The sequence below is a fragment of the Clupea harengus genome, chromosome 6, assembly GCF_900700415.2.
Source record: "Clupea harengus chromosome 6, Ch_v2.0.2, whole genome shotgun sequence".
Classification (NCBI taxonomy): Eukaryota; Metazoa; Chordata; class Actinopteri; order Clupeiformes; family Clupeidae; genus Clupea; species Clupea harengus.
Window position 1 is genome coordinate 14294701 of NC_045157.1, and position 26642 is coordinate 14321342.

General features: G+C 44.8%; 1 protein-coding gene across 1 annotated transcript in view; it reads right to left on the minus strand.

The window, feature by feature from the left end:
- Window positions 1–12839: 12839 nt before the first annotated feature.
- pepd (peptidase D) overlaps window positions 12840–26642 on the minus strand; it is a 52547-nt gene continuing 38744 nt past the window's right edge. The window contains exons 10-15 of the mRNA XM_012818963.3: window positions 22896–22964; window positions 22239–22316; window positions 21372–21520; window positions 14431–14615; window positions 13691–13882; window positions 12840–13367 (exon numbers count right to left, since the gene is read on the minus strand). Coding sequence (XP_012674417.2) covers window positions 13230–13367; window positions 13691–13882; window positions 14431–14615; window positions 21372–21520; window positions 22239–22316; window positions 22896–22964 — 811 coding nt within the window. The 3' untranslated portion in view covers window positions 12840–13229. The remainder of the gene's footprint in view (window positions 13368–13690; window positions 13883–14430; window positions 14616–21371; window positions 21521–22238; window positions 22317–22895; window positions 22965–26642) is intronic.

Genomic DNA, 26642 nt, shown 5'->3' on the forward strand with positions numbered 1-26642 from the left:
TGCCAAATTTCAGAAAAAGTTACCATACGGTTCTAGGGGCTGCCATTGACTCCCATGGTACAAGAATAATAATACCTACAATAACAATAGGGTTCCTCCTGACGGAGGAATCCTAATAATAATAATTAAGACCTTTGTCAGGTTTTTAATGGCACACACGACACACTGGAACACACACGTGCATATATGGAGGCGACACAGGACACACACACACACGCAGGTAAGCCTGAGATCACGGTGAATTTAGTTTCTGCTTTTTCCCATCCTGGACTGTCCTTCCTCAAGGACCCCCCAGGAGCAGTGGGCAGCTTGTAGCGCCCGAGGACCAAGTGAAGTGAACTGTCCATCTTTGGTCAGGGATGGACATGTGTTCTGTTATTTTGCATGTTTTTTCTGTTGGGGTTCTTACTGGAGGAAACCCCTTGTGAACACGGGGAGAACATGCAAACATGCAAACTTATCTCTTTTTCGTATTCGAATTGTACCTGATTTGATATCATAATCGTCACACCTCTTCTGGGACCTCCCTTAAACGAACTACTGTACAAATTTCTATAACCGTATCTCTTTAGCTTGTCATGTTCTACTTTGTTAAGGTGAGTCTCCTGCAGATATATCATTTGGGCTCCATCCTTCTTTACTTTAGTCATAACCCTGTCCCTTTTCTTGGGGGTATTCAATCCATTAACATTAAGTGACACCAGTCTAACAGTCGTACCCATCTAATCCTAGATCAATAACCCTATTAAGCGACCTGAACAGCAGTAGGTTGAGTATATAAGGAACATTTAACATTGCATAATGTGCAATAAAACATAACATGAAATTATAAAATGCAATAAAACTTAAAACAAACTTCTTCCAAAGAAGAGGATGTCGTCTCCTCCAAGTCCCGTTGGTAGGTTGAGGGGTTATCCTCCCTCTCAGAAAGGGCCCCTCCCTAGAACCGAAATCAAATCAGAATCAAATCCCCCTTTGAAACCCCCTCAGCTTCTCCTTGGCAGCAGCCGCTGCCATCCTCCCCGTCTTGCTTCGGGTGGTCTGTTGCCATTCTGCCCGGTCTCGTGTCTTCTCCCTCCCTGCGGTCGCGGTGCCTTCTCCCGGGAGATCCACCTCGTAACCTCTCTCCTCCATGTCTCTCGCCACGTCCTCTGCACTGTCGTAGGTCTTGGCTCCGCTTGCCCAGTGTATGAGCATCCTCGCTAGCGGGGTCTGGAAGCGGATCTGTTCTTCCTTTAGTATTTTCTTAATGGGTCCGTATGCTTTTCTTTTCTGGACCACTTCAGTTGCATAGTCATGGTCGAAAAAAATCCTCTTCCCTCCCACGTGGATTTTCCTCTTCCATGCATGACTGAGCACAATTTCCTTGGTCTCGAATTGTAAAAAGTTAACTACCATTGATCTGGGGGGTGCGTTCGGAGGTGGTTTCTGTGCCAGGGCCCTGTGTGCTCTCTGTATCTGGAGTAGGGTGTCTCTAGGCAATTCGAGTTCGGTGGTTAGGAAGCGCTCCAGATACTTGCTTGTCGAATTCTCCTCCGTGCCCTCCGGTATGCCAAATATGCGAATGTTATTCCTCGTTGACCTCCCCTCGAGGTCCGTCATTTTCTCCTGCATCCTTAGGGTCCGGGCCGTAATAGTTAGCATCTCACTCTTAGCTTCTAACTGCCATTCCTCCAGTTCAGCTATGCGTGTTTGGGCTTCCTCCATGTGGTCATGCTGCGTTTTCATGTCTGCATTAATCCCTTCGAATTTGCTTTCAGTTTCTTTCCGGAATCTGTCGAATTCTTCCTTTACCTCTCTCCTCACATCGATTATCCCTTGTTTGACTTCTTTAACCTCCTTTTTCACCTCATCCAGTTGTTTGCCTATGGGTGCTAGCAAGTCAATCAGTTGGTTTAGGCTAGCTGGTTCTGCACCTGCCCCGTTCTTCTCACCCCGCTTTCCATTGTCAGAATTTTAATCCATTTTCTTCCTTTTTTATCTTCACTGACTTGATTTTCTTTGTATATATTCAGCCTCTTTATTAGTTCCCTCCTATATTATATTGAATTTATTTGTTTAAATTATGATTTTTGAGGGATTATTGTCGCCGAGTTGAGAGAGCTCAAAATTACGTGACTGTTCACTCCAACATCTTACCGGAACCAGCGAAGCAACTGCTTTTTAATCATGCTGTCAGATTCATTTGATGAAAGTAGCTCTACAAGTACATTTCATTTTTGAAAACAAAACTACATCCTGCACTTTTAAACAAAGGCATATAATCATCTCATCTCATTGGGTTTGAATGTCAAATCAGAATTGTCTGGGTAGTATGTTTTCCAAGCGGAAAATGACAGGTCATTACAGCGCAATAAAAAGCTTGTTTTCTCATGGTGGAGAAATCAGGCTCCCTTAATTACAGCACTGGGGGATAGAAATGACAAGTGCTCTTTGAGCAAACAAAGAAAGCTTTCTCTTCTCACATATATACTCGGCTTTTTGCTTCCTCACTTTCATCATACACACACACACGCTCACTCACACACACAGAGACACAATCAATGTGCTTCTGCAGTTACAGAGGTCTGTTAGAGTGGAGGGCATGTTCTAGGCTGTTGTTATAAAGAATTACTTCATACCATCAATTTAGGTTTTGCTTTCACAGAATGAAACTGAACCACTTAAACCCAATTTTAGATACAATGCAAGAGCAAGACCTTGTAAAATCAGACTATTGTGGCCCCTTCTGTTCAACTGAGCCTGAATGGAAATAACAATTGCACGATACATATTTAAATAAGTGGATCCTCTGGAGAGCAATAGAAATGTTTTGTTCAAAATAATTATACCAACATATGCTAATCCACGCGGTGGAGGTGTGGGTTCATTGGCAGCCCGGCCTGAGTGAGAGAAGAGTGGGATGGATTAGGATGGATTAGCGGTGGCCTTGTGTTTACCTCCCTGATCGTGTTTGTTTTAGGAGATTTCCCATCTCCCATTGTGTTTGCTCCACTTTTGCTTCGTATGTTTTCCTCCTCCCTGTTTGCTCTTCCAAATGATCTGTTTGACTGGAGCCGCGCTGCATCTCTGGAGATGAGGCTTTGCTTCAGTGAGCAGAAATGGAAGCAGGGGCACGCTGCGCTCCACTGTCTGCTCATGGCAAAGAGACCATGGGACCAAGCTCTCATGGGCACAACACTAAAAAGGGGCTTAATGGCAATTACAATCATACTTTCAAACAAACAACTAAGCACTAGCTACTCGACTGAAGCCTTTGACAGGGGATTTTTCACAACAATGATACGCAGTCGGGTGCTTGTAATTGGTCCCGCAACATTTCACAGGAAATACTTTTACCTATGATCATGGGGGTCATATTTCCTTTTCAAAAAGGTTGCACTGTATATGATCAAAACCACACAGTTGCATTACATTAAGTTCTGAATCAAAAGTGTTGAAAATAATTATGTCATTTTCTAAACATAATAATTAAATTGTCTTTATGTCAAGATATCTCATTGTTTTTTTATACTGTTATGTTAAGAAACTCTGAAAATATGATAATATCTTGATACCAGGGGATTATATCATAATTTAATAATATAATAAAACATATTTATATATATATATGTATTATATAACAATATAAACCTGAAAGCAATCATTATTTATTTCAACTCATAGGAAAGGAAGGAATGTAACCATCAACAGTGTGTCTGGAGGCTCACGCTGAAAACTATCTGCGCACACTAATTTACCTCTTTCATTGTCAGGAAGTAAATCTGGTTCAAATATATCAGTATTCTGAATGCAATTAAATGGAAAGTCAAGATCTTGACTCTACTTTATAAAAGCAGCTGCTTTATTGCCAAGGAGAAAAGCACAGTTCCCCCTTCTTAGAAGGTTGAAAGATTGGTTTCACAGTTTTATAAGCCTCCAAAAATGAAACCTTCATTTCATTCATATCAGGACAAAACTGCTAACCTGTGAAATGTCCAATTGCCAAACAAATCAGCATCACAAATAATGTTACAAATGCTGTGACAGAAAGTTAATAAATTCTAGTGAGAACCACGGGACCTTCACATCTTCTGAATAAATGCGTATGGTAATGCGTCCATCATTATAAGAGACTCAGAAGTGAAAAACCTCTTACCTAAACCACAAATTAAATATTTTCTCAAGGCTTGGCAACATGATGAGAATTTTTTAAATGCCTCAGTCTGTTCACAGGCGTACCTTGAGAGGAAAGAAATATTTGGCTGTAAGAGGTATTCATTCATGTCAATAAAGACATGGGGTCATCAATGCCAACTACGGCAGAAAGGCATAGATTTTACAAAACAGCTCCAAAACATGAAAAAAAACATTCTCAGAAACCTTGATCCACATTTTAGTGTATGTTGACAACACACCCATTAGCAATAAGAACCATTCATTTTCAAGGACAGAAATAGGTGGGATAGCTCTCAGCTACATTTAGGGAAGAGGATGGACTTCCCAGTGTCTGCAAACACTAGTGTGTCACACCAAAAGCCACAAGGAAGGCCTCTAATAGACTTACTCAGAGTAAGTGGTAAACCTTATAATAAAAGAGCCCTCTGACCTTGTTTTGCTAGGAGAATGAACCAATGGGGGTTCTTCTATTAAGAGGTTGACCACTTACTCTGAGTTAACTTATCCAGGTTTGTCACTAAACCCGGACGTGGAATACCACCCTGGTCATCATTAGTAAGTCCAGCTGATTGAATAATGAAGGGCACTCAGAGAGCACAGACCTCCCAAGGTCAAATGCCGTATTCCGTATCTTACAAATTCCTGGATCCGGCCAGTGAATCCGATCCATCAGTTTCATGAAAACCTGGCTGGTAGTTTTTGAGTAATCCTGTTTACAGACAGAAACCGATCAAAACAAAACCATAACCTCTTTGCATCTATTTTTTAACAACATTCATTTGTTTGGCTACGTTAGTGTAGTAGCCTAGTCTATTACATGACAGGCTCGATGTTAGAGCCATCCTTGAGAAATCTGTCCACAACTCACACAGTTGGGGAAAAAAACTGCCATTCCTCCTCTTGGTTACAAAGGGCTCTAACTGGAAACTGAGTTTGAGATGTAGTATCACGTGATTAATGATTACTGGATGTTAATGTAGAACTTGAGAATCGGTCGAGTACTCTGTGCATCCCCTAGGTACCACCTATGAGTAGTTAAAGCAGAGAACTCCCACTGGATCTAAAAATCACTCCAAGTGTCATCAACCAGGTTATGAAATAACAGAGGAAATGGAGAGGAGATGAAAGTGGACAACAAGTGTTTTGGTTTGCAACTGAGCACCACTGGATTCATCATGAGGAAGTTGAAGTTGCATCTGAGTTGCATCTGATCACCAAGGATCTGAGGAAGATATTAACTGGTGAGGGAGGCCACCATAGTCTAGCCATTACCCCCAAACAATCCACAAAGTGAAGCTCTAGGAGTCCACAATCTTAAGAGTTATCCAAAAACTGAATGCTATTGGAGGGTGGCAAGAAGAAGCCATTTTTCTGAAACAACCACATTAAAGCACGGGTGAGAGCTGCTTATGCAACGGCAAAAGTCAAAAGGCAAAAGTCTTTTTGGACATATGAGACCAAAATAGAGCTTTTTGGCCAATCCTCAAAGCGCTACATGTGGCGTAAATTTAGCACTGCCAATGCCTCTAGAAACATTCCAATCCTGAAATAACTAAGTTCCTGAATTGGCCAAGCCTGTTAGACCGGCAGACCTCCTGAGCGGCTCCGCCTGTTGGCCCTGCCTCTGGGTTTTTGGATAAGAATTTGCCTCACTGGATCCTTGTGTTTTTAGGAATTTTGCCTTTGTGGATTATGAACTGTTTTCTGCCTGATCTGAGAGTTATCTCTTTTTTTATATATCTATTTATATCTCTATTTTTTTTACTACTCTCTGGTCTTCCCCTATGGATTCCAGTCTGTTGTATTTTGTGTATGAATAGACTGTTGAATCACTGAACTGTCTTTTTTTTTTTTACCACAGAGCTTGGCCTGGCAGCAGGTTTTTTTTCTCACTCCTGTATCAGCGTCTGCTTTTGGGTCCAATCATAACACCCTTGGCCTCACCAGTTGTGACAAAATATGGCAGTGGTAATATCAAGCTTTGGGTATATTTCACGCCTGCAGGAACTGGGAAACATTACAGAACTGAAGGGAGGATGAAGGGAAATAAATTCAACACAATATTAAAAGAAAACCTAAATCTAAATTTTGTTGTAAAACTAAATCTTGGGAGAGGGATTATCTACCAGTCGGACAATCACTCAAGGCACAAGGCTAAAGCAACACTGGAGTAGGACGGTAGCCCCAAAGGGACATTTCAGTGTATACACAGTATAACATAACTCACAAAAACACAGTGAGGTAGGTAAAAAGACAGAATTACAATACTTCTACTACACCAGATAAAATAATCTGACTGAAATATAATTTGAATTTTAAGGCAAGACATTGGTATTAATTTTCAAATTAAATGTGTATTGTTATCAGAGGAAGTCTCTCCAGGCACAGAGGAGAGCCATTGTAGATAGCTATTGCGGTAGGCATGAATGACCTCCTGCAACGGTCAATTATGCAAGCAGAACATTTTATTTTTAGTGTTCAGTCTGTAGAAATATACTAAAGAATTACATTTTCACAATGAAAATACTGAATGGTAAAACATGTGTGAGTAACTTTTCTAAACCAGAAAATTATTTTCAGAGGGGTTCATTACTTACCATTGCCACTGTAGAATGTATTCTTCCAAAGGTCCTTTAGATATATCTTCCAAAAAGTTCATTTTCCAATTATGTTTTTCCTTTGAAGGAGAATAGTGGAAAAAGGGAAGTAGTCATCTCCATAAGAGGTTATTCAACACTTGGATGCAAATTTTTCCCAATGTGCCTGTGTTTACTAGAATGCTGCAGAGGCTGGTCAACAGTGGGGGGGAGTTTGGGCTGTGTAGTGGAGTCTCTCTCTTGGGCCCATATTCACTGAACCCCTGGAGACATTGAAGTTTCATCATATTCTCAGTGTTATGCTCTCAGGCCCTCAAGCTGCTTCCATAAGAGTTTCCAATATGCGTATTTCCCCAAAAAGAAATAAGGCAACAATAAAAACATGCTTTGCATTCTCCCCTGGTGCTTCTTGTGCGAGACAGCTCGCGTCCATAATGAAATAAAAACACCACATCTTGCCAACATCTGAATATTAAGCTACTTATCTCTATGCATACTTCCAGCATTTCACTTCAGGATTCAGATATTGGTCGTATTATAATAAGTACATTTATTTCTAGAGCACATTTAAACCCAGCTTAAGAGGACCAAAGTGCTGTACAAACAACAAGGGACGGATACAGAATTAGAAACTTGGCAACAGAATGAAAGAATAGTTAGTGAATAAAAATGATATAAAAACAGAGGTGGAGGAAGCGAGTATTATACTTATAGTACAATTATTATTATGAGTATTATAAAAAGTGCCCATCCTTCCTTTGTAAGTTATTCCTTTGGTGTGTGTGTGTCGGTGTGTGTTATGTGTGTTATGTGTGAGTGTGTGTATTGGTGTGTGTGTTATGTGTGTGTACTCTTGCTGGGTTGGTTGCACAGTAGTTAAAAGATAGTCTAGCTCCAGTGGGTGTTGATGGCGGTTTCAAGCAGCAGCTCTGAGAGCCTGTGGCCCTTTCTCTCTTTCTCTTGTCTGACAAAACCAACAGCTTTGGTTCCAAGTCTGCATGATGTGTCATGATTCTTTCACTAAGCAAGATTTCTCTGGTTTATATTTAAAATCTCTGCCTTGTGTTTCATTTTCTTTTTTCTAAATCTCATAAAGACCTGTGTTCCTATAGACACAAAAGTTAAATAAAGACTGTTCTCCTATGTTGTTAGACTCATACACCATCACGTGTTTTTCCTGGTGTATTCTTAGACGCTTGTCAGAACAACCTCCTCCTGTCAGCCAATGACAAGCTTACTGCAGCTCTGAGGCCTGGTTTGTGCTCCGGTGCTTTTCTGTAATGGTCATCATTAAACCCTGGACCTGACACCTGTCTCAGCATATTGTAGTAAATTCCCTCTGCGGTCGAGAAGACGTCCTGTGTGTGCATGCTGTGGAAATTAATGAAGGAAGCAGACGGCAAGGTGTCCATATAAAACATACGGACACGCAGTTTTCTTTCAGAACAACGCACCTGACCCAGGGGGCATATTGTGAGCAGTGATTGACATTCACTGATCTGGTCAGTGGTCTGGAATACGATTGGTGGAGAGTTTTAGAGGTGACCAAGGCCAAGATCCACTGCCTGGCTCTCCGTGTCCATCTGGAGGAAGTGTCCAGATTCCCAGAGAGCTGAACCCACTCCTGAGTCAGCTGGTATTTTTGGCCTCCTACACAGCAAAGAGGACTGCATGATGAAACTGCATCTACTCTCAGAGTCAGCTGGTATTCGCGTTTGGCCTCAAGCACAGCAAAGGGGACTGCATGATGAACCTGCATCTACTCTTGCATCTATGACTGATCCCCCATGCTGTAGGACACTGTGGAGGCAAAAGCTCTTCTTTTCTGATCTGGATAAAACTCCTTACGTTCAGGAAAAATCTTCAAAAAGACTGGACAGTGTGGAGCAAAAAGGGTTTATTTAACCAGTATAACACCAACAGCCTAAACCTGAGCAAGTTTTGAAATCCCTTTTTATACACCTGATGAACCATCTTACTAAATCTTCCTTGATCCTTCCCTGAGGGTTAAGTCATTTTTAAATAGGAGAATCCTTTGGGCCTGGAAATATTCATGTCATATTTGGTCTGTTTTCTGCACCTGTTTTCAAGGTGGAGGCCCAACTGAGTAGCTCCTGGGCTACAAGAGAGTAGCTTGTGTAAGTGAAACGGGAAGGGTCCAGGCTACAAATGAATAACTTCTTGGAGACAAGTGGGTAGCTCCCAGAAAACATGTGGATAGTTCCCCTGATACACCTACTGAGCTTCCTCTAAAGCTGCGGAGCCTCTGCCATGATGTCCATACAGCCAAAACGGCGCTAGCTTCTTCCTACAGCGTGCCTGGCGTGCTGTGGCTAGATACCCACAGATAATACAACATCCCCCTCACACACATTTTAATACAGAAGCCTAGGCTATTCCATGACAATTTAGCTACACAAATAGTTAATGACTAGTTGGGAGAAACCCAATCATCAGTCCAACCAGCATTGTAGTTATTGGCAGTAGCTACAATCCTAGTTAGGATTACTTTTGATTAAACAGGGGCTGGTCGTCTAAAGTAGTGCACTCAGCAAGAGCCTCAGTGATCTTCAGTGCTGTTCAGGCATCATCTCTCATCTTTCTCTTCAGGATTGCTTGCAGGCTTGATTGATGCACATTATTTCTAGTAGCTTTTGTAAAGTCTGTGCATACTTGTTACAATATGCACTTTTAAGATGTTAAGCAAATTTACATTAATTTCCACACGCACGTAGTTTCATTCTGGTATAATGTAATGCGTGTCAATTTCAAAAGGGGGATTTTTCTCTTCCAGCAACTTCATTTGCATTCTGTGCATAATGTGTAAAGTGTTTAACCACCAGCTTTGATTAGGCCTTTAAAATAATTAACCAGGGTGTAATAGCTCACATCACATGGGTGAAACAAAAAGGGAAGAACAAAGAGCAACCCTCCTCTACACACACACACACACACACACACACACACACACAGATATCTGACGCTTGAACTACAACCCTCATCAACACACACACACACACACACACACACACACACACACACACACACACACACACACAGATCTGACGCCTGAACTACAATTCGCTCATCTTCCCAATCGCCTGCAAATAATGTTTTTTTAGTCTTCTGTTCTGTTGATGGCTGGCAAACAACAACCTTAGAAGGTTTGGGTCACTTGTGGCACATATTATTCACTCATTTTAAGCCATCAATCTACCTCTGGGTACGCAGCTGGAGATTAAATGTCTGAAGGGGTACGGGACTGTAAAAAGTTTGGGAACCACTGCTCTACACAAACATCTGGTGCATGAACTTGAATCTACAGTGGGGAAAATAAGTATTTGAACCCCTGCCGATTTCGCAAGTTTGGCCACTTGCAAATAAATGTGTGATCTATAATTGTAATGGTAGGTGTATTTTAACAGTGATAAATAGAATATCAACAAACAAATCCAGAAAACTGCATTTTATAACATTTATGACTTTATTTGTATTTGATGCAGAAAAGAAGTATTTGAACCCCCTAGCAAACAGCAAGAATTCTGGCTCCCAATGACCAGTTATGTGCCCAAGAAGCACACAGATTAGTCCTCATTAGGCCTAACAAGGTACACCTGATCTCAACTGGTGACGTGTATAAAAGAAACCTGTCCAAAGAATCATACTTCACACCTTCAATCTCACCACCATGGGCAAGACCAAAAAGTTGACCAAGGACGTCAGAGATAAGATTGTAGACCTGCACAAGGCTGGAATGGGTTACAAAACCATCAGCAAGCAGCTAGGTGAGAAGCAGACAACTATTGGTGCGATTATTCGTAAATGGAAGCAACACCAAACAACTGTCCATCGCTCTAGGTCTGGGGCTCCATGCAAGATATTCCCTTCGTGCGGTATCGGTGATCATCCGAAAGGTGCAGAATAACTCCAGAACTACACAGGGGGAGCTTTTGTGAATGATCTCAAGACAGCAGGGACCACAGTCACCAAGAAAACCATTGGCAACACACTACGCCGTATTGGTTTGAAGTACTGCAGAACTCGCAAGGTCCCCCTGCTCAAGGAAGCACATGTACAGGGCCGTCTGAGGTTTGCCAATGAACACTTGAATGATTCTAAGGAGGATTGGGAGACAGGATGTGGTCAGATGAGACCAAAATCAAGCTCTTTGGCATCAACTCGACTTGCCGCGTTTGGAGGGGGAAGAATGCTGAATATGACACCATCCCCACCGTCAAGCATGGAGGTGGAAACATTATGCTTTGGGGCTGTTTCTCTGCCAAGGGTACAGGACGACTCCACTGCATCGAGGGGACTATGGATGGGGCCATGTAATGTGGAATATTGGGCTTGAACCTCATTCCCTCATTCCCTCCCATTGAAAACGCAACCTTAAGGATTTGGAGAGGATCTGCAAAGAGGAGTGGACCAAAATCCCTCCTGAGATGTGTGTAAACCTGGTGACCAACTACAAGAAAAGTCTGACGTCTGTGCTTGCCAACAAGGGTTATTCCACCAAGTACTAAGTCATGTTTTGCTAGGGGTTCAAATACTTATTTTCTGCATCAAATGCAAATTAAGTCATAAATGTTATAAAATGCAGTTTTCTGGATTTTTTTGTTGATATTCTGTTTCTCACTGTTAAAATACACCTACTATTACAATTATAGATCACACATTTCTTTGCAAGTGGCCAAACTCGGCAGGGGTTCAAATACTTATTTTCCCCACTGTATTCCCTTCACACACACACCTGAACTACAACAATCCTCTACACACACACACACATCTGTGAAGAGAATTTTTTTTTTAGTTCATGCATCACACACACACACACAAATCTGTGGCCTGAACCACAACCCTCTGACTCAGCTCATCGCCCAGGGAAACCCCAGGAGACAGACACAGCAGGGCCGTCCCCATGGGGACCTGGACAGCTACATGCGGAGGACATGCTCCTCGCGGGATGCCTGGCTACTCCATCTCACACCTTTACTCGCTGCCTTTGAGAGCCAACAGAACGACTGATTTTCAAAGTCTGGAAGCAATCATTTTGACTTTTTTCATTAAAATTGTTATCAATACTTTGCATTAAGGCGCTCACTACATTTAGATCAAAGTCAAAGTCTAAAGTCAAAGTCTGTTTTTACACAACACCACACACATGCATTTGGCGGCGACACAGGACACACACACACACGCATGCTGATGAGGTCGCCGGTGAAATTTTCCTTCTGCCTTTAACCCATCCTGAAGTCCTTGTCCTTCCTCAAGGGGCTCCAGGAGCAGTGGGCAGCCTTTTACGGCGCACGGGGACCAGGCCAAGTGTTCAGTCCAATCATGGTCACAGGACAGGAGAGCGATCTTTTTCTGTTTTGCATGTTTTTGTGTTGGGGTTTTATGTGGAGGAAACCCCTTGTGAACACGGGGAGAACATGCAAACTCCACACAGAAAGGCCCGGGAGATAACCCACCTGAGCACTGAAGGTCTGGGGAGGACCTGCCCCCCAGAGCCAACAGCGGCCAATGCGGGAATCGGACCCATGACCTTCTTGCTGTGAGGCTACAGTGCAAGCAGTGCAAGCAACTGAGCCACCGTGCCACGTAGATGATACAATCTAGATATGGAATCATAAACACTATTAGGGTTAGAATTCTGTAGTAACCCTAAACTGTAGTCTCTATGACAACATGATTGTTTATAAGAGACTTTTCTTGCCTGGTTGCTGCTCTGCTGTCAGGATCAGTTCAGCCCAGTTCAGTTCATCTCACAGCATGGAGTTTTATGACTCATGAGTTCCAGCTGAGTCAATTAGACTGGAATTGAATTTCCGGCTGCCAAAGGTCAACGCATCACAATGTCAAGATAATTAAATGAGAAAGTTCTCTCAGTGCAGGTAAAAACAGGCTCTTCATGAACTGTACCTGCTCAAAGCCCTAATTCAGTAATCTCTGGAGCTAATTGTTTTATTACATTTTGTGACACAAATTCACTCACTGGTTTTAGAACAGTTCCCATAAGCAACTACCACACATGCTTCACTAGGGCTTCTACAATAAGAGAACATGTCACATCACAGATAGTGCAGAAATATTTTATTAATAAATGATTAAGATTTTGCTATGGCTAATTCGAGTATAAATTGGGTACAATACATGCATATGATACAATTCTGAAAAAATAATCATTTAATACTGTTTTTTTTTATGGTTGAGCTACATTCTTCCAATGCCTTTTTGCTGTTGTTAGATGTAATGCCATCACTGAACAACTGCAGTTGTAAAGACATTTACTGGATGATCTGAGTGAATTAACAGGCATTACATACCAGCAAATCAGATGAGTTTAAAGACTTTCATTTCATACATATGAAGTCAGTCACTGTATAGATCTGGAAATTAAAGCTAGCGTGAAATGTGGATGTAGGATGAAACCGCATGTCTGTGGCAGAGAGCAGTTCCAGCCTGCGCCCCTCAGACCTTCCCGCTGAAGGACTTGGGGTTCCCCCTGGCCTCCTCCATGAACTCCTCAATATCCTCCACGGTGCGGGGGACACAGGTGAGCAGCTCCATCCCATCCGCAGTCACAGCAATGTCATCCTCAATGCGCACCTGTTGAGGAGATGAAGACAACGGAGGCAGGTGACTCAGCTGACCCAGACTCTCAGACCGTTTCTTAGAGACTCGAAACCTCAAAGCGTCATAAGAGCGTCTGGTTACATGATTATGTCTCTCAGTAACAACAAACAAGAAAAACAGGTATGTACAGACAGATATGATTCCCAAAAGTTAGGTAATTGAAACTAGGCTGATTGCTACAAAGACCGACCTTGCTATACTGTGTGTGTGTGTGTGTGTGTGTGTGTGTGTGTGTGTGTCTTGCTTGTAACAGAATTTGAGTGTGTGTGTGTGTGTGTGTGTGTGTAAACTCTGACCCCTCCAAATCTGCGGAAGCGAGCCAGCACATCGCTGTTGATGAAGCAGCGCTGTGCTGGAGAGGCCAGGGCCTGGTCCAGCAGGTGGTCGATGAAGTAGATGCCCGGCTCCACGGTCAGAACCATGCGCTCCTGAACCAGGCGGCCCATGCGCAGGCTTTTCAGGCCTGGCTCAGCGATGCGCTGCACCCCCTAAGACAACACAGGGCCAGAGGCACTGTTACAGGCATGCAGTACTGATAGCACTGTTACAGGCATGCAGTACTGATAGCACTGTTACAGGCATGCAGTACTGATAACATTGTGGTGGATTAGATTGACTGGCTTAGTTTATCTGGCATGATAAGTGTCTTCATTGGGGATCAGCAAAACCTCAATCACAAATATGAGAGTACAGTATTTTATTTTTAATCATTAGTAAGATCCTTAAAGTGTTAATTTGACATGCTGTGCAAGTATACAGAGTTCTGTTCGGAATAGCATTCACATCCAGTGGATACATGATCTTGAAACCAGGAGTGCTTCTGCTCTCCAACAAAACACCTTTGAAGGCTCAATCTGGAACTGTCATGAAACTCAATATAACATTCAGTTGTGTTTTTATCATGTTCTATAAGGATAAGGCTTTTACCTTTCCTTGAAAGGACACACTCCGCCGCGTTGCAGAGAGAGTAAAGTAGCGAGAGAGTTCAAACCTGAAGAGTTTAACTGGTAGAAGTAAGCTCCGTGACGGTACTTGCCTCAGGGTAGCCACCCACATCATGGACATCAATGCCCAGCAGGTGACCCAGGCCGTGGGGCATGAACACAGAGCCCATATGCTCCTTCAGCATGTCCTCAACATCTCCCTTCAGGATGCCAATCTTCACCAGCTCCTCAAGGTGGACACGGTCAGCCAGACGATGCATGTCAGTCCATTTCGCCCCTAAAAACAAACAATCCCAAAAATACGCTTGTTGTATCGGTACATTTTTTTGATTATGCTTTCTAGGGAGAGCATTTTAATACTCTTCTGAATTAGAAATACACTTATAATATAATATATAGTTATATTTCTCCAATATTTCTTTATTTAGAGTAATACCTACACTGATACTTACACTTTTGAAGGGTAAAATATCTTTAAATCTTTAAATTCTTGAAATGCTTTTGTCAAAGGGTATCCGTGTCGAGGGTCTTTAGTGAAGGCACAAAGACAGCAGGGAGACCAGGCTCTGTAGTTGGTACATTTATTTTACCTCCTCCATGTGCATAATCCACAATAAAAAATATGTAAACAAAAATACTGGTATAAATGAAAACAAAAAGATATTTACAAATGGTATATGTACAATCACTAGTACAAAGTTGTATACCCGTTCTCTATACTGAGGCTGTGCGCAAACATCAGCCTCACGCTTCTGGAATCCATACAGCCGAGCATCAACTAGCTCACTAACAAACTCTTATATAACGACGTTCTCACCACAGAAGCCCTTTCTACTACTTTGCCAACCCTTTTAACGTTTAGCTGAACTACCCATAATTGGCCCATACTACCATAGGCTCAAACCACAGGGGTAAATTCAGGTGAAATACAATACACATTAAACAGAGTTAAAATGCTACCAATAATCATTTGAACTCAATCAGTCCTTCACAATAATGATGATGGCAGGTATACATCACATTCACAATGGTAAACCTTATAACGGAAGTAATTGATTTCGCGAGGGAGAAACTATGTTCCTCGCGAACCTGCCCAAACCATAAATGCGTCCCAGGACGGGAGCGCACTTCCTAATACAGGAAACAAATGTAATGGCGACCAGAACTCATCCCAGCTCGTTTGGTGAACCAGTAACGTAGGTACACTATTTTACATCATTTAGTATATATTCAATGACAACGGAATGGCAGTGATTTGACGTAACTTGTGTGTGTAGTGAAATGTTTGGCATGGTGTCAGTGGTAGGTGTGCACCCTTATGCTTTCACACACGCCCGCAAAGATGAAAGGGATGTACATTAAGCATGGTAGATGTGTCCGTTGACGTTTAAAGGAATACTGAAAGACGGTTGTGTCCGCCATTAGGACACGGTGAGGACGCGCTTAAGAATCGCGTCATCACACACCCCCCTCCTTATGGTTGGCCCTCCTCGTAGAGGCGGGACAAGAAGTCGGCAGTGACATTGTCCTTGCCGGCTTTGTACTTTATAGTGACACGGTATGGCTGCAAAGACAAATACCACCGTGTTATCCGGGCATTACTGTCCTTCATACGATGCAGCCATTGTAGTGCCCTGTGATCAGTCTCTAGCACAAACTCCTTACCCATCAGGTAATATTTGAGGGTGTCCACGGACCATTTAATGGCCAGGCACTCTTTCTCCACAGTAGAGTACCTGGTCTCTCGAGGGAAGAGCTTACGACTGATGTAATGCACAGGCCTTCGGTCTTCCCCCTCACCCTGCAGCAACACGGCCCCAAGCCCCACTCCAGAGGCATCGGTTTGGACCGTGAAAGGCAGGTCAAAATCAGGGCTCTGGAGCACAGGACTGTGACACAGACTGTCCTTGAGGTCCTGAAAAGCCCTGTCACATTCCTCAGTCCAAACAACTTTGTTGGGACTTGACTTGCGGGTCAAGTCCGTCAGCACTGCAGCCCGACTGGAGAAGCTGGGTATGAACCGCCGGTACCACCCAACCAAACCAAGGAAGGACCTCACGCCCTTCTTGGTCGTGGGCGGCGGGCTGCTTTGTACAGCCTCCACCTTACCCACCTGGGGCTTGAGGTTTCCTCCCCCCAGGACATACCCCAGATAGCAGACCTCCGGTCGAACCAGCTGACACTTCCTGGCATTAACTACTAGCCCCGCATCAGAAATCCTCTGAAAATATCCTTTAAGTGCCGCAGGTGCTCCGCCCATGAGGAACTATAAATGACCACATCGTCAATGTAGGCAGCGGCGTAGTCTTCAGCCCCTCTCAGTACCTGATCCATCAGACGCTGGAAGGTTGCGGCTGCTCCGTGTAATCCGAAAGGCATGGTGGTGAAGTGGAACAGCCCCGTCGGCGCACGAAAGGCAGTCAGCGCCTGGGCCTCCGGTGTCAGAGGTACCTGCCAGTACCCCTTGCACAGGTCCAGCGTGCTGAGGTATTGAGCCTTTCCGAGCCGCTCCACCAGCTCATCCACCCTTGGCATCGGATAGGGATGGAAGGCAGAGATGGAGTTGAGCTTGGAGAAGTCCACGCAGAAGCGGAGACTCCCATCCTTTTTTGGCACCAAGACGACGGGACTGCACCATTCACTGCGTGAAGGCACAATCACTCCCATCTCCAACATTGCCTGAACCTCCTGTTTCATAGCAGGGATCAGTCTTGCAGGTACCCTATAAGAAGTCTGACGCACTGGACCTGGTGATGTCAGTCGGATGTCGTGTTGGATCACGGTCGTACGCCCAGGTTCCTCCTGAAACAGACCCTCAGGGATGATCTGCAGCAGCTCCTCCTGTTGATGACTGGCGAGATGCTCCACTGACGGATACGAAGCCTCCTCCCCCGCAGTAGGGAAGTACTGCTCTTTGAGCTCCTCCTCCTCCTCCACTGCACGGGCCCACATCAGGTCACTGGTGGCTCCCGGCCTTGTAATCCACTCTTTGAGAAGGTTCACATGGAACACATTCTTTGTCCTACGCCTGTCCGGCATGGCGACTTCATAGGTCACTGGACCCATCTTCCGCAGCACCTCAAACGGGCCTTGCCACCTTGCCAGAAGGCTACTTTCAGAGGAAGGCAGCAGCAGAAGCACTTTCTGCCCCGGATTGAAGGTGCGGCTACGAGCAGTCCGGTCGTACCATGTCTTTTGGTGTATTTGGGCCTGGGCCAAATTGTCATGGGCCAGGCTGCTTAGGTCCTCAAGCTTGTCCCTCATCTTGAGCACATAACTCACAATGTTCATTTGCTCCTGAGGACTGTCTCCCAGCCAGGCCTCTTTGAGGACATCGAGGGGACCTCTCACCTGCCGTCCATAAAGCAACTCGAAGGGAGAGAAGCCCGTGGAAGCTTGAGGGACCTCTCGGTAAGCGAAAAGAATATAGGGCAGCCACTGATCCCAGTCAGCTCCTGTTTCGCTCACAAACTTCCTCAACATTGCCTTCAGTGTTTGGTTGAAGCGCTCAACTAGTCCATCTGTCTGCGGGTGGTATGGTGTGGTTCTTATACCCCTGATACCTAACATAGCATACACCTGCTTCATAAATCCAGAGTTGAAGTTAGTGCCCTGATCTGTTAGGATTTCTCTGGGGATGCCCACCCGTGAAAATAGCTGCAACAGACAGTTTGCTACCTGTCTGGACTTTATGTTGCGTAATGGAAAAGCCTCGGGGTGGCGAGTAGCATAGTCACACACTACAAGGATGTAGCGGTGCCCTGCCCTGCTCTTGTCTAAGGGACCCACTATATCCATGGCGATCCTGGTAAATGGCACATCAATAATTGGCAAGCTCACTAGGGGTGCTTTTGTGCCTCGGTTTGTGCGTGCCGTGAGCTGACAGGTAGGACATGACTTACAATAAGCTATGACTTCCTGGTATACCCCAGGCCAGTAAAAACGGCTAACAAGCCTGTCTAGGGTTTTCTGCTGCCCTAGGTGACCTGACCACGGGATGCTATGGGCTAGATGCAACACTTTGGCCCGTAGACCCTTAGGGACCACAAGCTGCTCTCCCTCAGTACCCACACGTATCAGCCTTCCTTCTCTCAGCACATAAGACTCCTTGCCACACACTGCAGCCCTAGGAACCTCTTCTTCGCTCCTTAATTTATTAAAACAAGAACTTAAGGAAATATCCTCTCTCTGCTGCAATCCGAAGTCTGTGACATCCACCACACTGGCATCAAGTGGTGGAAGGGGCAACTGTTCCTGCATAGGAGTACCTAAAACTTTGTCCCTCCTCTTCACTGACTTTGGCTTTCTGCCTTTAGGGAAACTCTGTGAAAAAGGTAACCCCTGCCATGACTCTGTATCAGACTGGCCGGCCTTAGCTTGGGCCCTAGTTATCACATTACCCTTTGCTGGGGATAGATGGCGCTGTAACAATTCAGCCAACACTGGAACATCCTGGCCTAGAACAACAGGGTAGGGGCAGCTATCCATTATACCAACATTCAGTAGATAGCTCTGCCCTTCGATCTCCACTTGAACGTCAGCAGTCTGGTGCTCGCTCTCATCCCCATGTATACAGCGCACCAGCACTTTTCCACATCCCTTCAAACCCTCTGGACCTAAGCACACTCTTTGCATGAACGACTGAGTACTGCCTGAATCTATTAGAGCCTTCCATTGCTTCCCTCTGATTCTCACTGGCACTAATGCCTCAGTAGAGCTTGATGTTATCGTGGTGGAGCTAGTATATGGGGGGTAACACAACCTAGCTTCCCTAACTGTGGCTAGGGGACATTCTGGCGAGGTATGACCGGGCTGTCCACAGCTATGGCAGATTATGCGTGGCTTAGGGTTAAAGGGTGTCTTATTTGAGCTACTAGACCTCCTAAACTCACCACCAACACCTCCCACAGACTTACCAGCCGGCTTATGCTCAGGCTCCCGCTGGGCACCCTGATACCGCCGGGTTGATGGACCATGGCCCCGTAGCTGGTAGCCTGTTTTGTATCGCCAGGCAGCAATGAAGGCCTCTGCCAGGTCTGCAGCCTCCTTGGATGTTTGTGGGTTGTGCTCTTTGACCCACACTTGTAGTTCAGGGTTAAGCATCCGGATGAACTGTTCGAGAACAATTGTATCCCCAATCTGTGCCTTAGTTTTCTCCTCTGGGCACATCCATTTCTGAAATAAGTCACTCAGTCTAGCTTGCAGCTCCTTGACTGTTTCGCCTTCCAGGAAATCCATGGACCGAAATCTGTATCGATATGCCTCAGCGTCAATTTCAAATTTGTCAAGGACGGCCAGCTTAATTTTTCCGTATTCCCTGGCATCCTGTATGTCCATCGCCACATAGGCGGCACGGGCCTTCCCCGTCAACAATGGAACTAAATATAAAGCCCAATTGTCCTTTGGCCACTGATTTGCATAGGCAATCCTTTCAAACGTGGTTAGATAATGCTCAATGTCCTCATCCTCCACATAGGGAGCCATTTTAGGAGGGCGCCATCCATAGTTCACCGGTGGGGCAGAGCTCACCTGTAATAGTCCTTCAGACACCGGGCTGACTGAACGTGACACTGCATGTCTCGTGCTTGGATGGGGGTCAGACCGAGACGCGGACTCTTGTGAAGGACCTACTGCTCCAGCAGAGAGGCGGTCCTGCTGCTCCGTGCTCACCAGTAACTGCAGCTGATGAAACTGATGCTGCAGTGAGTCCCATCTATGGCTCTGTCGCTGAGCTTCTCGCTCATTTCTTTCCTCTCTGTCCTGCTGTGTCTGGATAAAGGATGTCAAAGCTGACTCCAGCATAGACATGCGATCCTCTGGGGCCGCTGACTGTGGTCTGGACGTAGTGTCATCCTCCTCATGCTCTGAGGGGGGCGCTGCAGTGGCGCCAAAGTCAGACCTACTCCGGGTAGCCATACGGTGTTGTCGTCCTCGTCGGTACATGCTGCTCTTGTGTGCCGACCCTAGTAGACACTGGATCCCACCGCTGCCACCAATTGTCAAAGGGTATCCGTGTCGAGGGTCTTTAGTGAAGGCACAAAGACAGCAGGGAGACCAGGCTCTGTAGTTGGTAACTTTATTTTACCTCCTCCATGTGCATAATCCACAATAAAAAATATGTAAACAAAAATACTGGTATAAATGAAAACAAAAAGATATTTACAAATGGTATATGTACAATCACTAGTACAAAGTTGTATACCCGTTCTCTATACTGAGGCTGTGCGCAAACATCAGCCTCACGCTTCTGGAATCCATACAGCCGAGCATCAACTAGCTCACTAACAAACTCTTATATAACGACGTTCTCACCACAGAAGCCCTTTCTACTACTTTGCCAACCCTTTTAACGTTTAGCTGAACTACCCATAATTGGCCCATACTACCATAGGCTCAAACCACAGGGGTAAATTCAGGTGAAATACAATACACATTAAACAGAGTTAAAATGCTACCAATAATCATTTGAACTCAATCAGTCCTTCACAATAATGATGATGGCAGGTATACATCACATTCACAATGGTAAACCTTATAACGGAAGTAATTGATTTCGCGAGGGAGAAACTATGTTCCTCGCGAACCTGCCCAAACCATAAATGCGTCCCAGGACGGGAGCGCACTTCCTAATACAGGAAACAAATGTAATGGCGACCAGAACTCATCCCAGCTCGTTTGGTGAACCAGTAACGTAGGTACACTATTTTACATCATTTAGTATATATTCAATGACAACGGAATGGCAGTGATTTGACGGGGCTATATGCAGACAATATCACGGAGATTTTAAACATCAGTAACTTGTGTGTGTAGTGAAATGTTTGGCATGGTGTCAGTGGTAGGTGTGCACCCTTATGCTTTCACACACGCCCGCAAAGATGAAAGGGATGTACATTAAGCATGGTAGATGTGTCCGTTGACGTTTAAAGGAATACTGAAAGACGGTTGTGTCCGCCATTAGGACACGGTGAGGACGCGCTTAAGAATCGCGTCATCACAGCTTTGTAAGCTTAAGAACTCCTCCCCCCAGTACCTGGCTTAATGGCGGCCATGACAGCTAGAGAAGACTTGAGCACGGCCTCGTAGATAGCCTTCTGGTCCGGTGTAAATTTGCCATTGGCAGGAAAAGAGCAGGTGATGTCGGAGGAGTAGCAGTAGTACTCTCCACCCATGTCAAACAGGCTGTTGAAATAAGAAACAACAACACAAATAATTTGATTCAACTAAAGTTGGACAACCAGAGATTTATTTCCAATACCAATCACAAGGAGCCTGATTAGTAGAGACTGTAAACTGCAGAGCAGCTTTAGGCCAGGACTACGTGTCTCTCAGACCTAATAGTGTGGTGTTAACATGAGCTCTCTAAAGTGCTGCTTCAAATCTCTATCAACACACCAACAGGACTCTCAGGTTCAGCCGCAGAACACACTCCTCTGTCATCAAACACACAAACACACACTCCGCTGTCATCAAACACACACAGACACACACTTCGTTGCGTTGCAGAGAGAGTAAAGTAGCGAGATGTCTGGTGGGGGAGTAGATGGAGACAGTCTGGTGGTACTTCCATGTAAGCATCCACCATAAGGAACAGAATATCTTGACGAGGCTTGATTATTTTTTTTAGAAATACAGCACTCATCAGCTTCCTCACTGCCAGAGTGTTAGAATGGACACGACAGATCAGAGCCACAGGATATTAAATATGCATTTCCTTTCCTTCTGTGATAAAATCAGACATGAAACAGCAGTGTACCTCTGCACTCACAAGACCAGGGAAGGTAAAAACATTCACAGCTGAAAAGCCCATTTGAAAATGAATACAATGATCTGATCATCCTCACTGACAGTGGCATTGACAGTAAAAGCATGTGGGTGGGTTTAATACATGGACACTTACCACATGTCTCCATCATTGATAGTCTTGTCATTGGGAGCTCCAGCATGGCCGTAGTGGAGAACCGAGGCATTGTGTCCACTGTCAAACACAAAATTACACGCAGGTCACCCATCTTTCCTTGAGTATGAATGGAATTTGAACCCAACAATAAGGAATCGTGACTAGAGGGGTTGTACACAAACTTCAACACTGACCACTTGGTTTTAAGGCTTTTAGGTGTCTTTGCAGCAAGGATCACCCTTACTGAGCCAACAGTGGTGTTTTATATGTAGGGCAAACCAGCTGAAGTGAAAGGAGTCTGGTCTCATGTCACAGAGGTGAGGAGAAAGACATTGCTCAGGGACTCCAGCATCTGGAAGTTTATCAGTGAAACCAGCTGCATGTTGTGGGGATGCATTTGAAAGGCAGGGCTTTGAACTGAGGAAACTTGCTCAGAGAAAGACCCAGAGCACATTTCTGATGAGGCTTGCAGTAGTGAGAAATGAGGAGCTGATTTCAAAGAGGCTGAATCGCTGCCATGCCAGAGCTATGCTCACTTAAAGTCTGACATCAATAGCACCAGTCCCCGTGCCCACTGCTATAGTGCTGACGGAAACTGTGTGTGTGTGTGTGTGTCTCCATCTTCCCCAGAAGGGTTGAGGGAGGATGAAACCTTACCTTCCACAGATGCATGTGTAGGAGACGTGACGCATTCCCCCACGAGAAAAGCAGTAGTGCTGGAACAGACTGCAACACAGAAGCACAGATCCACTCACTCACATACTGCAGTTAAGACACCTCAGGGCTCTCGTTTGAAACTTCCTGGACTGAGCGAGTGGAGGCGACGTTTCTGTCGGCTCACCCGGTTCATTAGCAGCTAAGGGACATCATCTCAGCACACATGCACTGACTGTAGAAATGGGCTGGACTAATTTGGAGAGAGTAGGCTTATCAAACAAAACCCGAGTTTAAAGAATATGAATAATATTTAGGCACCAGCAGCTGTTGTGTGTTATGAAATGATGGACTAACAGCCTAATATTTCAAAAACTCAAGCTAGTAATAACAGTTCCTCCAGGCTCCGAATAACCTTGTGTCCCAGGGAATGTGTCAGCAGACAAATTGGAAATTCAAAATCTATGACTGTAGATTCAAATAAGAGTGACAAATCCATTGGGTGCATGTTTGAGCAAGGAAGGGTAAAGGAGACCTATTCATTTACACAACTACACCATCATTAACTGGTTATTTTGGATACAAATAAATAAATAAATAAAAAAGACTCTTTACTGACTCCAAAAATGTAAACAGTGACGTCCTCAAACACAGACACAGCCCTCTCTAAGCCATCAGAGAGAACAGCATGAATTATGAAGAGAAAGTCGCATTCATAACCAGTTTGGAATGAGAAGGCATGAAGGAAAGGAGAGAGGGGAAGATAACAGTCGGGCAGAATGAGTCAGCCTCACTCCTCCCCCAGAGAATCAGAAGAGGCAGCTTTCTGTGGGAAAGTGCTGGGGCTCAATTAGGCAGATAGTGAGCTGGTGAGGGTTTGCTATCTGTGCTCATGTCCTCAGCCACCAAGATGAAGGTTTAATTAAAACACTGTGAGCTGCCAGCATCAAACAGGAAGTGGACTCTTCTGAGCCGGCACTTACCGCTGGTGCATCAATGGTCAGGAAGGCAGGTTTTCATATTCTCAGATGAAGAAATTGTTTGCTTCTTTTTTTGTTTAACCTGAGGGGTAGCGATCTAAACAAAAAAATAACAGGTTCTAACTTTCCTTCTAAAGGGACTTACTTTAAATAAAAAACATCCCCTCTGGTACAGAGAGCGAAAATATGTTTTTGAATGTTCTGTGATTACAGGTGGCTAGGAGAAACTCTCAAAATAGAGCCACTTAAGCTCAAATGTGATTGGGTGAAATGGCAAACATGTCACAGATTAGCTTTTATGACAGAATATAACTACGGCTTGAATGCATGAACGCGTTTTTAACAGCGGTCATCCTCTCCTCTGACCACCAAACAGCAGAGGAACAACAGCAGTGTTTCTTCAGCAGAGCCCTAAACCTCATCACCATTAGGGCGAGATTCAACATCACCTGGCCGTCTCCACAACACATTTTTAAACATGTTTTATACGCAAGCACTGACTTTTAAATCGCAGACTGACTGACAGACTGACTGTTGTCCAACCAAAGAATCAATCCTTGACCATGGGGCGATTATTCCAGGACCTTTAGTCTGTGTCAGGAAGATCTCACTCAAATTCTGCAATCAAAAGTTCACTGTGTGAGCTTGTCACCTTGAAAAGGTCACAGTGCGTTTTAATTGGCAGACTTGTGTACACTTGTCATGCACGTGACCCCAACTGCATTGTAATGCAGAATCTCAGATGACAGACTGGTCTAATAGTCATCAGTCTCTCAGCTTGGTGTATAGGTAGATCCTAAGAAGTGTGTGTATATAACACATTTATTTAACTAGTCTCTTCTCACAGGCATCTCATTACAATATGGAAAGGTTTTCACCCTAAAATATGACAGCCTTGTTAAAATGGGCAAGCAAGAGGTCTATTTGCAGCTCTATTTTTGTATGATGAAAGCCGTTTATAATGCAAACAAGAAATAATTAAGACATCAAACCGCTGCCTCCCTCCGCAGCTGCTGTGAGTGATGGTTGTGCTGCCCCGACAGCAGACAGATTAACCCCAGCGCTTACACATGGCTGCCTCCCAGGACATAAATCCTCAGAGAGAAATTCGGGGCGATCTGGGAGAACAAGGCTGTCTGCCGTGTTCAGCAATTAGGTAATATATTTCACCTGTCGCATGGTCAGCGGTGATCAAATTAATTATGTCAGTGCCAGAACACGCCAAATTTCCAATCTGTATTCATACAGTACAAACTTATGTAGACATCCATACACATATTCATGCATGAGTAGACATTCATACATCTTGCATTCATTCAAGCAAGACGCAAGCAGTGGAGCATGATGCTGTCATATAAACACAGTAAGGCAGACACACAGACAGCACCCACAGACAGGCAGACAGGGAAACGGACACACACACAGACACAGAAAGAAAGAGAGACAGAGAACTGAGCTCTGCTGAGCTTGGCTGAGCTACTGGTGTGTCCTTTCCCCAAACCCTCGGCAGGCTCCCCTTCAAACACCTTTCATGCTGCCACAGTGGCCTAGACCCATCTCTCCTGAGGGGGCCTCATAAGCACTTCCACTGGTGGCACCACTGCCATGTGTGCCCGCTCCCCCCCCCTCTCCAGATGCCAAGCCTGGAGATGGATTTTCCACAGCGGGCAACAGGGACGTGTTTCCGTCTTATTACCATCCCAGAGAGCCTTGCTGCTGACTCCGTACCCGACAAACATGGCCCTGCTGAGGCAGCCACACGATCTTGAGGGCAGCATGAACGACCTTGCATCCTCCGCAGAGGCCCGTCCCGTCCTGCTGCCGTGGTAACAAGCGTCAAGACGAGCTTTGATTAATGCCTCTGGCCCGCTCCGGAAAGACCCGGGTCTGCGCCTGCCCAGAACCGCTCCTCTGCAACCCGTCTTGGACCGGCCAGCGATGGAAGTAGACAGCAAATTTATCAAAGGCAGCAGCCCCAGAGCAGCAGAGAGGGCAGAAGGGCAGGACCAGAGGGGGACTGCACTATACATACTTCTGCCTTCACTCAGCAGCTAACTAACTTATGGAGTAAGTCCACGCTATGACTGCGCCATGACTGCATTCAGGGTTCAACAGACAGATAATCATAAAATAGAAATCCCTACTTTATAGTTTAAACAAACAAGTTACCAGCAAAAGATGCAAGACCAATGTAAGGATAGTATGAAGGCTGCAAAATCTAAATGTGCCGTACTAACGCTCAAACTGATAGTGTCCTTTATAGGAAACACTGATCAAAGGACTGATAGACACTTGAAATTAATCAGACTGACATTTAGTAATGAATACTCATATCTCCTCCCCTAATGAGCACCGTGCATTCAGAGCTCTGATGTACAAACACAACAGCTGGTCTGATTCATTTCGCTTTGGACAACGCTGTGACTCACAGAGACTGGAGAGAGAAAGACCTTGACCTTCAGAAGCACACAGGATGATTCTCACACACACACACACACACACACACACACACACACACACACACAGACACTGCTGCCTCTCCTCTGTCTCTGATGACAAATGAACCACAAACTCGCACAGCTAAGCCAATTCCCCTGGTGTCCAACGCCACGCCAACACCAGCAAAGGAACTCGAAGAGGAGATTCTGCCCAGTCACAACACTGATGTCTTTCTGCTCATTCCTGTTATGCCAGGAAAAAAAACACAAATATGACAGATGGAGAAGAAAGAACAAGGATGGTCAGAGCACAAATTTGTCCTTGCCATGAC